This window comes from Uloborus diversus, chromosome 8 (assembly GCF_026930045.1).
Source record: "Uloborus diversus isolate 005 chromosome 8, Udiv.v.3.1, whole genome shotgun sequence".
Taxonomy (NCBI): domain Eukaryota; kingdom Metazoa; phylum Arthropoda; class Arachnida; order Araneae; family Uloboridae; genus Uloborus; species Uloborus diversus.
The window spans coordinates 124,683,858-124,696,776 of NC_072738.1; the positions used below are offsets into that span (position 1 = coordinate 124,683,858).

The window sequence follows — 12,919 nt, forward strand, 5'->3', positions numbered from 1 at the left end:
ATAATTCTATGTTTTGCCGAATTTTAACCCGATTCACATGTAAAAATTATCGATACTCGTCAAATGATGTCTACAGGTGGCTTATATGTAACTTGAAACCACTAAAAAAATTATTTAGACCATTTAATTGCCAAAAAACTATCAATTAAACATCGCTCTAACCCTATTCCTACGAAGATCCTATGCTGATTCTCCCTTAGCAACGCGCATAGCAACGGCATGATTGGAAACTTCCCCGTGTTTCTGGCAACCCCTGACGTCACACTAAACGTGTCTATTGGTTAAAATTTCGTTTCTGAAGCTTCATTATACATTAAAAAAAGGTCTTGGGCAGTCTCTAAAGCCTGTTCCTTCTCCTAATGTTATCGAAAAGTCTAAAATGCGTTTCAGAACTTCAAATTTCGAAAAATTTCCTGGGAGGGGGGGGGGGATAGATTTAACCATTTACCACTTCCTGTAAAGTTACCACAGATAGCTTAAAATTTCGTTCTTAGAAAGCGGGACAGTCTAAAACCGACTTTAGTTTCGTAAAATAGTACGGAAGGAAACTCTGAATACCTTGCCCCCTCTTACTCCTGTCGCTACCATTCTGAATCTAAAATTACGCCATAAGGACGCAATTTTCCAAAAATTTCCGAAGAACCACCTAATTTCACTTTTGGTGGAAGTTGAGGTCTCTCCCTAACAATACTAAAGATAGTCTATAATTTATTAATACTTAAATATAAGAAAATTAGCCGGATTAGCCTCTGACACCTAATGTCACTAAGTTGACTCTAGTTTTAATAGAAGAAAAAAAAAAAAAAAAAAAAAAAAAACCAGGTGGGAACTCCAAATAATTTATAAGTACAAAAATTTGCGATTTTTTATGACGTAACTTCTGCAGAGAGGAAGTGTCCCTCAATTTTCTTCTCCGACTACCATTAAAGATTGTCTAACATTGCGCTTTTAAAACTTCAATTTCAAAAAAAATCTGCGAGATTCTCCACCTCCGTTCTTACTATGACGCAATCCTACACTGTGACAACAGCTTAAAATTGCATTTTCAGTCGTTGAACTTTTGGTAATTATTGTTTCTTTAAAACAATAAAATGTACATAAAGAATTTCCCAGTGTTGAACTTATCTTCGACCGTTCATTCTGTAACCCCCCCCCCCCCTTTTTTTTTCTTTCTTTTTTAAATGCACTAACACTGAAATTTGAATGGAAATGGGTTAGGATGGCAGTTTCAAGTTTTAAATTTACCTCAGAAAAATAGAAGACCAACACTGCGCGAAAAGGAAGAAAAGGAATTATTGTTACAGAGTAAAATGACAGCAAAATGATGCAAGGAAATGTGGGGCAAAAGAAAATGGTGCAACATTTTCAGTTTGCATTTGAAGTGCCACCTATCTAACAATATTTTAACTATGATATTGAACATATAGCCGAGTCAATCAAAAAAAAAAAAAAGTTCCAAAGATATTGTATATAAACTCATAATTACAAAATCACTTTCAAAACTATGTACTCATATTTTTTGTTTGTATAAAATGATAAAGACTCTGTAATTGAAATATTAAATATAATTGAGATTTACTGATGTCCATTGCAGTACTTATTTAGTTAATATTTGACAAGTTTTGAGTTCTGAAATTAAATGTATGTTTTGTCAAGTGTACAAATTGCAAAGTGAAAAACACAGTTCATTTTGTTTCCTTTATCATTCATTTATTAAACAGGGTGTCTACTTAAAATTTTTTTTTTAACTTCCCTGACTTTTCCAGGTTTTCCATACCTCTAACAAAATTTCTTCAGGTGCTTTTTTTAAGGTTAGTTTAGTTACTTTCACTATTTTTTCAATGCTTGGCTCTGCTTATACGAGATTTTATACTCCTTACATTTATATCCCTGTTAAATGTAAATTTCAAACCATCCCTAAAACAGATTTTGTTTTTTGGGAAACTTTGAGAACATTTAAGACATTGCTTCAATAAATTGTTAAACATCAAATACATCTCTTCACACAGGAAAGGGGTCATTGGTATACCAGCCAAGAATCTTATTAAAAAAAACTTGCAATTCTGATGCCACCAAAATAAAGAAACCCAACTTTGCTTCCAAAAGTTCACTGCACTTCAACAAGGATTTCATTGTGTCATAGGTATTTGTATTCGGATCAGCATTTGTAACCTCTGCCTTTTGAACAAAGATTTCTAATAGTGGGAAAATGTCTAAAGCCCTTTGTGCAATGGCTGAGCTCTTGAGCAAGATTTACAGTGGAAAAACACTTCTTTGATGACATTTTTAGAGTTTGTTTGGTTCGCAATCAAAAGGAATTGTTTCAAAGCATTTAAACATAAATTGACTAACACATCTCTACAGAGATAAAGAACTACATAAACACCTAAGTAATACTGAAATTGAACAATAATCCATAAACTACTTTACCCTTACTTTGAATAGCTTATTTATAACTGGTATGGGAAAATTAAACATTTTTTTCATTAGTAGTTACAGAAACAACCTAACTATTATTGTTTAGGGGATGTAAACTTCTAAACCCCCATGAGAAACTGGAACTGTGCAAAACTAAGGAACAAAAGGTGGGGTAGAAGAACTGGTTTAAGGAAAGAAATATTTTCTTTTAGTAATTTCAAGTTGCATGAATTTCTATCAAATTAATTTTACTAAACTGCAAAAAATGTAAAATATTTTGAAACTGGTTATAATTTTTAAAAAAATTCCAGGTTTTCTGCGCACAAAAGTAAATTTCCCCGACATTTTCAGTACAAAAAATTTCCCCGACATTTCCAGGTGGGTAGACACCCTACACGTATTCATTCAATAATTAATTTAATAACATTCCTTCAATCCTTAATTCACTTTGTTATTCATTCCATATTTTACTCACTCATATATTTTTCTCATACATTAATTATTTATTCATTTGTTTATCGCTTCATTATTTCTTCATTTATCTGTTTAGGTAAAAAGTATTTTTAGCAGTTAAAATAAGAGTGATAGCGGACGTATGTAAAATTTTCTTTAGACAGTATAAAATGAAACTTTTGAAGACTATGAGGAAGCTCGACCCCTTTAACAATGTTTTAAATGCATAAAAATTAGAAGCACATGTTTCAGGGTTACAAAGATTCCCCTTAAAAAAAAAAGTTATTGATTTTATCAAGTATCATTTTTTTCCCTTAACCAGTAATGTTGTTGGTACTCTACTATTCTATGTAAAAGGAATGAAGAACCATACTGATATCATTCATATATTTATTTAAAAATAATATCATGCACACATAGGGAAGATTTAAAAAATGATTAATTTAAGTAACATTTATTCTGAATCTCTACTAATACATTAAAATTTACACTAAAAAAATTTCATTTCTGAGAAGGATCTTTAATACCAACTCTAAACCAGTCTGGAAGTTTCACTTTTAATTTGTGATCAGGAACCATACCATCTTCTGCAATTTTGTAAGCAAATTGTTCGGATAAGTTTTGATACACTAATTCCATTTTCGGAGTTTCATTGCTGTTTGGGTTCTTTGCCTTTTCTAATGCTGCAAGCACAGGTGGTAGTTCACCATATTTGGGTAATATTTTTGTAATATCCTGAGGTTTATAATTTAGATATTTGCCCTCTTCTTCTCTGGGAATTAAGTGAAAGTCTGGTAAATATGTTGGATCCTGTAACAGTTTCAGACCTTCCAATTTTCTGCCTGAAATATAGATAAAAAAAAATTATTTCAAACAATATTTTTTCATTCATTTACCTAAGATCAATTTTTAGTAACTTTTAATAAAAAGTTAATCCACCTAAAATTGCAAGCTTTTTTTTTTTTTTCACAAAAAAAAAAAAAAACGTTAGAATACTAAATATTCAGGTCCTGAGTATGCACAGTCTATGTTCCATGCATCCTTTAATCACTGATAAAATAATAAGAAGTATGGAAGGCAACAACACAAATAAATTAATATTCAACTTATAAAAATGCCTTATTGATATTTAATGAGACATTTGACTATATTAGTTTTAGCAAAGCAGGAAACAATCTTAAAATAAAAAGTAACTTCCAATGAGAAAGTTAATATATTCAATTATTTTTCAGTGCTCTACATGTGCAGATTTGTAAACTATAAACAGAACTAATGAATTTACAGCAGGGTAACTTTTGAGCCATGTCATCTCACGCTTCCAATTTTTTAATATCTTATGAGGGGAAAAAAAAAAAAAACTAGAAGGCTCATTCCAGGCAAAGTTATGACAAAAGTTTTCCACTCTTTATCTCTACATACTAAAAAAAGTTTTGTCGAAGATATTGTATCTGTTGTTGTCAAATGTCCCAGAAAATCCAAAGCACCTACAGCCTTGAAATTCGATAGAACATTACTTTAGACTCAGAGGGTTTGCACCTCTGAGTGTTTTTAAAAATTCAAATGAGTTTTTTCAAAACTAATTTTTGAAGATAAAATTTCACATAAATTACCTATTAAGGGGATGAAGGATTTCCCTCACCCCTCATTCTACATCAGTCCAAAGGGCTCTTTTTTCTGCACAAGATGAAGTTTGTTCCAACTTTCTCGTTTATTTTGAACTGGAGAATATGAGGGTTTCTAATTTAACAAAATTCTCAGGATAAACTCAATTTAAGCTAAAGAGCAAATTCTTACAGGTGACCAAGAATTTGAAAAAACTTTTCAAAAGTATAAAGGGGCCATTTTACTATGCTCAGGAGACCCTTAGCACCTACCTATAGCTGTGAAATTTGGTAAAAGTTAGTTTGAACCTCAGGGGAGGAAAGGTGCTCTTGAAGGGTTTTTTTTTTTGTCTTTTGTTTTTTTTGAAGATAATTTTGTTATGCGTTATAACAATATAATAGATAAATGGCTACTCACCTTTTTTGTAAAATGGTAAGTTTTTTTAGCTGCATATGTTATGAAAAATTAGCAGTTAATCGACTTAACATAAATTATAAACACTTGGTATAATAAAGGCTGTTTTTTTTTTGTTTTTGTTTACTGATTCATATTCAAACGGCTTAGTTTTTGTAAGATTGATGCAATTCATCATCAGATGTACAAAAAGTTGAAAAGTAACAAAATTTAAATTTAACACCCGAGTATTTTCTTTTATATTAAGAGAAGAACAAAGAATGTGATAGCACAGACGAAGATACTTCGAATATAATAGTACAGTCAAATCTACTTAAAAGAAATTCAAAGGGACCTTTAAAATTAATTGTATTAACCATAGTTACTCTTATACGAAAATTAATAATCAACAACAGTAGGTTAGGGCTCGCAAAGTGTAGTTCGTCTCAGCAGTAATTTGTTTTAATCATGCTTGAATAAACCAGGTTTGACTGTATTATTAGGTAGCAATTTAAATTAATTTTGTACTAGAGAACTACACTATTACTTTTATTTGGAGTATTAAAAAAAATATATGGGTTTGTTATAGCTTTGAATTGGTTTACTATTCAGGTGCTGAATATCAGTTTATTTGGTTTGTCTGCCGAATAGGCAGTATACCGAATACCAACCAAATATTTAGTGCATCCCTAAATTTTGGGGGCACCTGTAAGTTGAGGGGGGGGGGGGCTGGCATTAAAATTTTTAAATGGATGTTTATAAAGGAATTTTCCTTATTTTTGAGGGGCTGTCACTCTTGGGAGTGTTGTCTTTGTGGTATTGAGGGGTGGGGTGCCAATGCTCTTGGGAAGGATGAGCACCATTGTAATTTTTATATTCTATGCAATAGAAAAATTATACAAAAATTATTTCTGCAGATGGGGTATTTAATCATTTAAAATAAATAAATTTAAAAAAAAAAAAAAAAAAAAAAAAAAAAAACATGAAAGAATAAAGTCAAAATTTGTAAGTTGTTGAGAGGGGAAAAAATGTTTTTTCCCCCTCTCGAAAATATGCGAGTCTACAAACAACACACTAATTACAAAACCAGTGGATTTTTCAGGGAAATCAAGTTTTTTTATAAGATATTCATATGGCAGTATTAATTATAAAATCATATTGATTACTCAGAAACACAATTTTGGGTTGCATAGTTCGAATTTTTTTCCCTATTACTTTTGTTATGATTAATGTAAGGGGCAGGAAGCAAAAATATTATTTGTTTACATCCGAAATATTGTTAGAATCATCCCCATTTATTAGCTGCAAAAATATACGTATAGCAGTTTTTCTCACAAATTAAATCATAAAAGGGACAATTGAAAGGGGTAGAAAAAAAAAAGAATGAGGAAAACACTTACCACGATAAACTTCATCTACCCACACATTTCCATATACCAGTTCCTGAAAGTATAAAATGAATATTAGGTTTCAGTTGTCACGAGTCTGCTTAAAAATATATAACAGGAGACAAAAGCACCTCAAAAAAAAAATTGTTAAAATACGGAAACAATTAACTATTTAAGCAATATGAAATATGATGGAACTGATGTGATATACCCCACCCTTGGCAATTTCCCGTTGGCGCCAAGAAAGCGTCGCCAAGAAAACGATGTATGACAACATATGTCATACATCGTTTTTAGCGATGCTTTTTTTAGCGCCAACAGGAAAAAATCAGATAAAAAAACATGATCAAAGCACTTCAGAACACAATATATATAAAAACAACATAAAACCACAACAAAAAACTTCACAAATATACGCTTCAAAAATACCAGAAACTAGAAAGGTTTTGTAGACAAAGAACAATTACTAGAAAGTATTTAAAATGCTTAAATTGACAAATTACTATAACAGCTCACCAATGAAATATATACCAATAGAAATAAAAGCTATTTTCCAACATGCATTTCATCGAACAAAAACTTTTTTCATGCTCTGCTAAAAAAGATCAAAGCGATTCAAATCGCAATGTTTAAAGCGGAAAACTTCCCCAAAATACGTAACTATTTCAGCCAAAAAAGCGCTTATTTACTCAAATTTCGATGTATGAAAAGTAGAAATGTCTCAACAAAACATCCTAAACATAAACAATACAAAAATACCATACATTTATTTGCTATACAGACATGCTCTCAAAATACCTATTATATTTTACATAAAATAACACTTTTATATTTTTGTAAAATGCTGGTGTCAACTTATTTTCAGAAATTCAATACTTAAAGAAGGCACGTTAATAGAATATGTCTAAATAATTCGTGGCATCGATAAGAATTAACTTTTAGAACAAAATAACCATACTATTTTTGTAAAATTAATTTACATACAGTAAAAATAAAGTTAAAAACTACAAGAACCCCTCAAGGATTTGTAAAAAACGAAGAATTTCGGAAGTGAGTTTTTATGTGAATTCTAAAATAAAAATAAAGAACTTACCTTTTTATGGTATAAATCCTCACACTCAGTCCAAAACAAAACATCATATGACAATGGCACGTTACAGATACACACCACGTTGGAGTTGACTTTTAATTAACGTTCAAGTTTTAAGAAATTGGCATTTTCTAATGTTTTTACTTCAAAACACAACTACTGAATTTAAACTAACACAAAATAAGCTTTCCTGTAAGGTATATTGCACGAAACAACACGTATCTCTCCTGCGTGAAACTGAGTAAACAACCCAAGTAAACATGTTTGAACAAGATTACTCGACGTTAAATCCCGGTTATCACAAACTTGTCATTTCAACTGCGCTTGCCCGCAGACTTAGCCTTTTGGGCTTTCTGTTTTAAGATTTCGTGTTGCTTGTTTATATTAAGGCTGAGCTAGACTCTCAACAAATTAATGAATGCAATTAGAAAATTTTCACAGCGATTTCGTGATGCATTATATGAAACTACGGATATGAATAACTGATAATCTTTATAATGTAAAGAGAAAATGACACTTCAATATTTAATGGTTTGTAAATATTTATTTATCATAAACGTAAAACATGTTGTGTACTTTAATAATGATTGGATTATGAGTACAGTTATCCGTCTTTTGCAGACATTTTACGTTAGGTGTAAACAGCTTAGTATCATGCATTTTTATTTAGGTTGAGGGTTCGACTTTGTATTAGAAGTGATGCTGCAATTCGAGTACGCTCTTCTGGGGTTAAAAACCTGGCCTTGAAAAGGGCCTTTGTTTGACAGAAAAATCAGAATCCATTAGTAATTAAGACGCAAAACTCAATCTTTACCGAGGCCTAAAAACTAAATCGGAGAAAGCGTTGTGATTTCTAATTTTTATCTGTTGCTCTCTCGTATTTATTAACAAATTTAAAATGTTTGTAATTAATTTCAGCAAGATTTTATCAGCCAAGTTCACGTGCAAGCGCAGTTGAAATGGCAAATTTGTGATAACCGGGATTTAACGTCGAGTAACAAGATTCGCGTTGCCAAACACGGGTTAGTTTCACCAGGGATGCCATGCTTAAAAAATTATCGCTTCATTGGCGAGAAAAATATTTCAATTTTGTGCAAAAAATCAGATGTCACCAAATGGGGGGGGGGGGGGTATATCACATCTGTACCAAAACTAAAATAAAAATAATAGATCAAAATCCAAAATGCAGTACGTGAGACATGAGGTAAAAACATAATTTATTAGTTCAAGAGTTAGAAAAAAAAATGAATAGAAGTGATTTACTTCAACATATAAGGTCTGATATGATGCAATACCTGCAGGATGCTTACATTTTTGGAAAAGGGTACATAATTGCAATCTAATGTTACCCTTCAGATGCTTGATTTTATTTATTTATTTATTTTAACTGTTAGTTATTTGTTCATTTATTTTTTCATGGCTTGAACTAGTCATAAAAGCTGGGAATTTCCTGTTATTAATTGAAAAAAGTCCTTACACGCAAATAGAGATGAATTTTTAATCAGTAAGTTATGTGTTATTTAGCAGTTCTCGGACTCCAGCCTCACGCTTACTGCTAACAAAAATTATTTTATTCAAATATGCTTCATTGCTTAAAAGTGAAAAATAATAATAAAAATTGCGGATACGTATTCCGGTGTTTCAAAGATCACCTTTTCAAAAGCAAAAAGATGCGAATTTGTGAATGGAATATACGTGGCTTTGCTCACATAAGCTCACATCTTTTTGCATCAAAAAAAAGGCTCATCATAATAATCTCAAAACACATGCCTGTAATATTGATTTCTAACTTGCGCTTTTACAAGCAAGTTTAAGTAAAGCTTAAAAAAAAAAAAAAAAGATCCATCTCAACATATCGTAGTGTAAGTTTGATGCTGCATCACAATGTAGAAATTGCTACCTCACCCAGCCCTAGCACCCAGGTGGTTTTTTGATTTCAAGCACTGTCAATAAAGTATATAGTATAAGAATTGAAACATGTGATCTTGGTCTTTTGTTATATTGGTATACTGGTTCTCAACCTTTCCACACCTGAGGACCACTTGAAACTTTTCCTACTCCTAAGAAGACTACATACAATAGAAATAATATTTTAACGACAATTATATTAGGAGAAATAAGATTAACTTTGTGCATGTACATTAATTTTTGCCCCTAGATTCAAGATTAATTTTCACTAGTTGTTTGCAGAATACATAAAAATTACTTGCTGACCACAGGCTGAGAATCACTACTTAGTACACCAAACTATGATATAGCAGAATTCTAATACATTTACAGAAATTGCAGTAAAATATAAAATGATGTGTCAAGTTGAAAATTATACTCCATTAAAAGAATTGCTAATAACTTTCTATGTTTGGCTCCTTGATCAGTGAATGTTTCAAATTACTCCATGAATACATAAAAAGTAGTCGAAAACTTTGTACTGCATAGTGAATAAAATATGATAACGTATATAAAGTACAAATTGAGAATGGAAAAAGGTTAAAAAATGGGTTCGCCTCGACTGTGTTTTAGTTGGGTGAACCTGTCTTCCTTTTTAATGCACTGATGATGGCACTTGTATTTTAGAGTGCCGAAACAGCTGTTTGATGGTTTTTTAACCTTTTCCATTCTCAATTTGTACTTTATATACATTGTCATATTTTATTCACTACTCCATGAATGTGGAACACTAATAGAAAAAAATATGCAGACATTAGTTGAGTTCATTCAGTATGCATAATTATGTATGCGATTTGAAAGTACAGTACCCTCCACTAATAAAATCCTGGATTATAAAATTAGCCACCTTTTAAAATCTAAACTGGAAGAACAGAATCATTGCAGTGCAATATCAAAACATGCAAAAACCGTCGTTAAAAAAATCAGTATCGCCGTTTTATACAATCAAACTTTTAGACATCATACGTAAAATAATTGATAAAAGAGCACCAAGAAGTGAAGGAATCTCAGAGCCAAACTTGCCCTCTCCAACAGATGTCAGAAAAGTGCTTGATGTTATCGGATGCACTATAGAGCAAAGAGGAAAAATTTTATGTTGAAAGTTACAAAACATTTTGTTGACTTCCAAATGATATTGAATCTTAACTCTCCAATCATGGAAAAATACTGGAGTATTGATGTTTAATTAAAACCCTTGTGCAAATAAAAAGAAATGTGTATACCTCATGTTATTTAAAATGTCAACTGTATTTTGGAATGCTTCAAACAAAAATAAATGAAGTATAACTCATTCCATTTTTAGGGTATTTATACTTCAAAAACTTTCATTTTTTAAGTGAGTGTAGGTATGCTGGTTTATAAAATCAGCAGATTTATATAATCAAGTGTCCTCAGAACAAATGTAATTTTAAAAGGCGGCGGGGACTGTATTGCAGGGCTGGCAAGTTTCTGCCGGAGTGGTTAAAACCACTGGTAGAAACCGGTTAAAATTGGCATGGCAAAAACCACTTTCTACCAGATTTTCGGCAGAAACTGGCAAAAACTCTCAAAATGACAAAAAAAAAAAAAAAAAAAAAAAAAAAAAAAAAAATATTGACAGACAGTAGAAAATGCATGGAAAAAAGAATTAATTGTTAACCAAAGCAGTTTAATTTACAATATTATCACAATTCAGAATCAAATTTTACATTGTGTATTGTGTGGACCCTGCAGTTACTACTTGGAAACGGTGGTTCTTAAAATATAAATAGTTTCTCAATTTAATATGCACGAATGAGAAACTTTAGAATATTCTTGCAACAAGCTAGCAGGCAATGCATTGAGAAACAAGAAATATTCATGAAACTTTCAAATTTTACATATTTTTTAAACCGGTCCATCATGTAGTAACTAGAGTAGTGGTAAAAATTCGACTGGAAAAATGAGTTTCGAGAAGTGGTGCCAATTTGTTTTGCAAAGCTGTGATATTAGGTACAAAATCTAGATTAATACTGGCAAGTAAAATTTGACACTTTCTTTCTTGAAGCACATGATAATTTCAATCACCAGCAATTTAGATGAAGCTTATTTGTGAGCAAATTACAAACATTAATGCCAGTTTAATTCTGTATGTCACTCCTCTATCCTAAGAACCCATATGATTTACGTCCTTTGTTAGATTAATCCAAATATTACGAGCATCAGCAATTGAAAAGTTCCCTTTCTGAACTATATCAAGGGCACTAGCATAACATTTTATTTTTTACAATGATGAAATGAAGTTTATTTTTTAGTTTATCTAAACAAATATCATTTAGTAATTACTTTTGTTTTTTAAAACGATTTTAAGTTTTTGCCAGTTTCTGCCGGTTTTAACCAGTTTCTGCCACTGGCACGGCAAAAACTAGTTTCTGCCGACAGAAAGCCAACCCCGCTGTATTGCCAAGATTAGCTGGTTGTAGATTTATGAAATCCTGGTTTTGAATAATTCAAACAATGAACATACTCAAAATGCATATAAGAAATGAAAATTTTTAAATAAAAATTTTGATAATTTGGAATGGAAGAAGAAGATAGGAGATGCAGCAATGAAAGTTTTAAAGGTAAAGAAAAATAGTTAACAAAAAATGACAGAAAAAAGTATAATGTAAAAGAAAAATCAATGAACATAATATGCATTTTCAAATTAAAATCTAAGCTATAAAGAAAATTATTTTCAAAATCTTAGTTCAAGATTTGAGCAAAGTTAGCCCAAGAATGCATTACAATTTCAATATATTTATACCTATAAGTTACAGTTCTAATAACTTATCATTGGCAATATAGCAAAGAAGATGATTAATTATCGGAGTAGAAAAAGAAAACTACTCTTCAGATTCCGAAATGATTCTTTATACGATTCTTTGATAAACGAATTGTCTTATTAATTACTAGAATTCTAAGGAGCTTGAAAGGTAACAACAATGAACAACATCATTCACTATTAAATTAAACTTACATCAGGTCCGGGACCAATTGTTTCTCTCATCGGTACAACTTTCCTAATGACATAAAATGATATTTCTGGAAACTGTCGATAGCTATTTCTTACAACCACTCGTCCTATTCCATAATTTTTCAAATTGTTAAGTAATTCAAATAACAATTTTCCAGTATAAGGACTAACTTTTCCAATTAATTGAACTGGCATTGTTATAAATAAATTTTTTTCGTAGTTAGCAAACAAAAACAAAACGAGCTATGTTGATGTTTACAGTTAGTAATGCAGTTAAATGTGGAAGAGCAACTTTGAAAGGAGTGCATGCTTTAACTGGAGGGCTACTTCAGGAAAATGAGAGCAGCCGATCCTAGAGTCCCCTATATGAAAACGTAGTTTTCAGAGTTGCGACAACAGCTACGCTCGGAAAACGCAACCGGTTTACAGGGTGAAGATAGGGTTGCCGCCGAGCTGCAAGATTGGCTCCTTGTTCGCTTTCGAGTTTCGTTACAAAAAATAGTCACAAGCGGGAGCGGGAAGAGTGGCTGAAACGGGTTCTGAAGGATGTAAAAGCACGCGGATTCGAAAATGCATGCAGTCAATAAATGAAAAGCTCGATTTTGATTCAAACATTAAAAAAAGACAAAATGGCCCTATTGTTAGCAAAATTAA

General features: G+C 31.4%; 1 protein-coding gene across 1 annotated transcript; it reads right to left on the bottom strand.

The window, feature by feature from the left end:
* Positions 1-3,286: 3,286 nt before the first annotated feature.
* On the bottom strand, positions 3,287-12,518 carry LOC129228083 (uncharacterized). The gene is made up of 3 exons (XM_054862721.1): positions 12,269-12,518; positions 6,267-6,309; positions 3,287-3,713 (listed from the first exon to the last, which is right to left on the bottom strand). Exons 1-3 carry the CDS (start codon positions 12,458-12,460, stop codon positions 3,373-3,375), a joined length of 576 nt encoding a protein of 191 aa, XP_054718696.1. The 5' UTR covers positions 12,461-12,518; the 3' UTR covers positions 3,287-3,372.
* Positions 12,519-12,919: the final 401 nt, after the last annotated feature.

Bases quoted from the DNA above. Each gene is read 5' to 3' on its own strand.
- LOC129228083 (XM_054862721.1), bottom strand. From the start codon at position 12,460: ATGCCAGTTCAATTAATTGGAAAAGTTAGTCCTTATACTGGAAAATTG. The intron at 6,310-12,268 runs GTAAGTTTAATT...TTATACTTTCAG, and splicing joins CAATTGGTCCCGGACCTGAT to GAACTGGTATATGGAAATGT. The intron at 3,714-6,266 runs GTAAGTGTTTTC...TCTATATTTCAG, and splicing joins GGTAGATGAAGTTTATCGTG to GCAGAAAATTGGAAGGTCTG.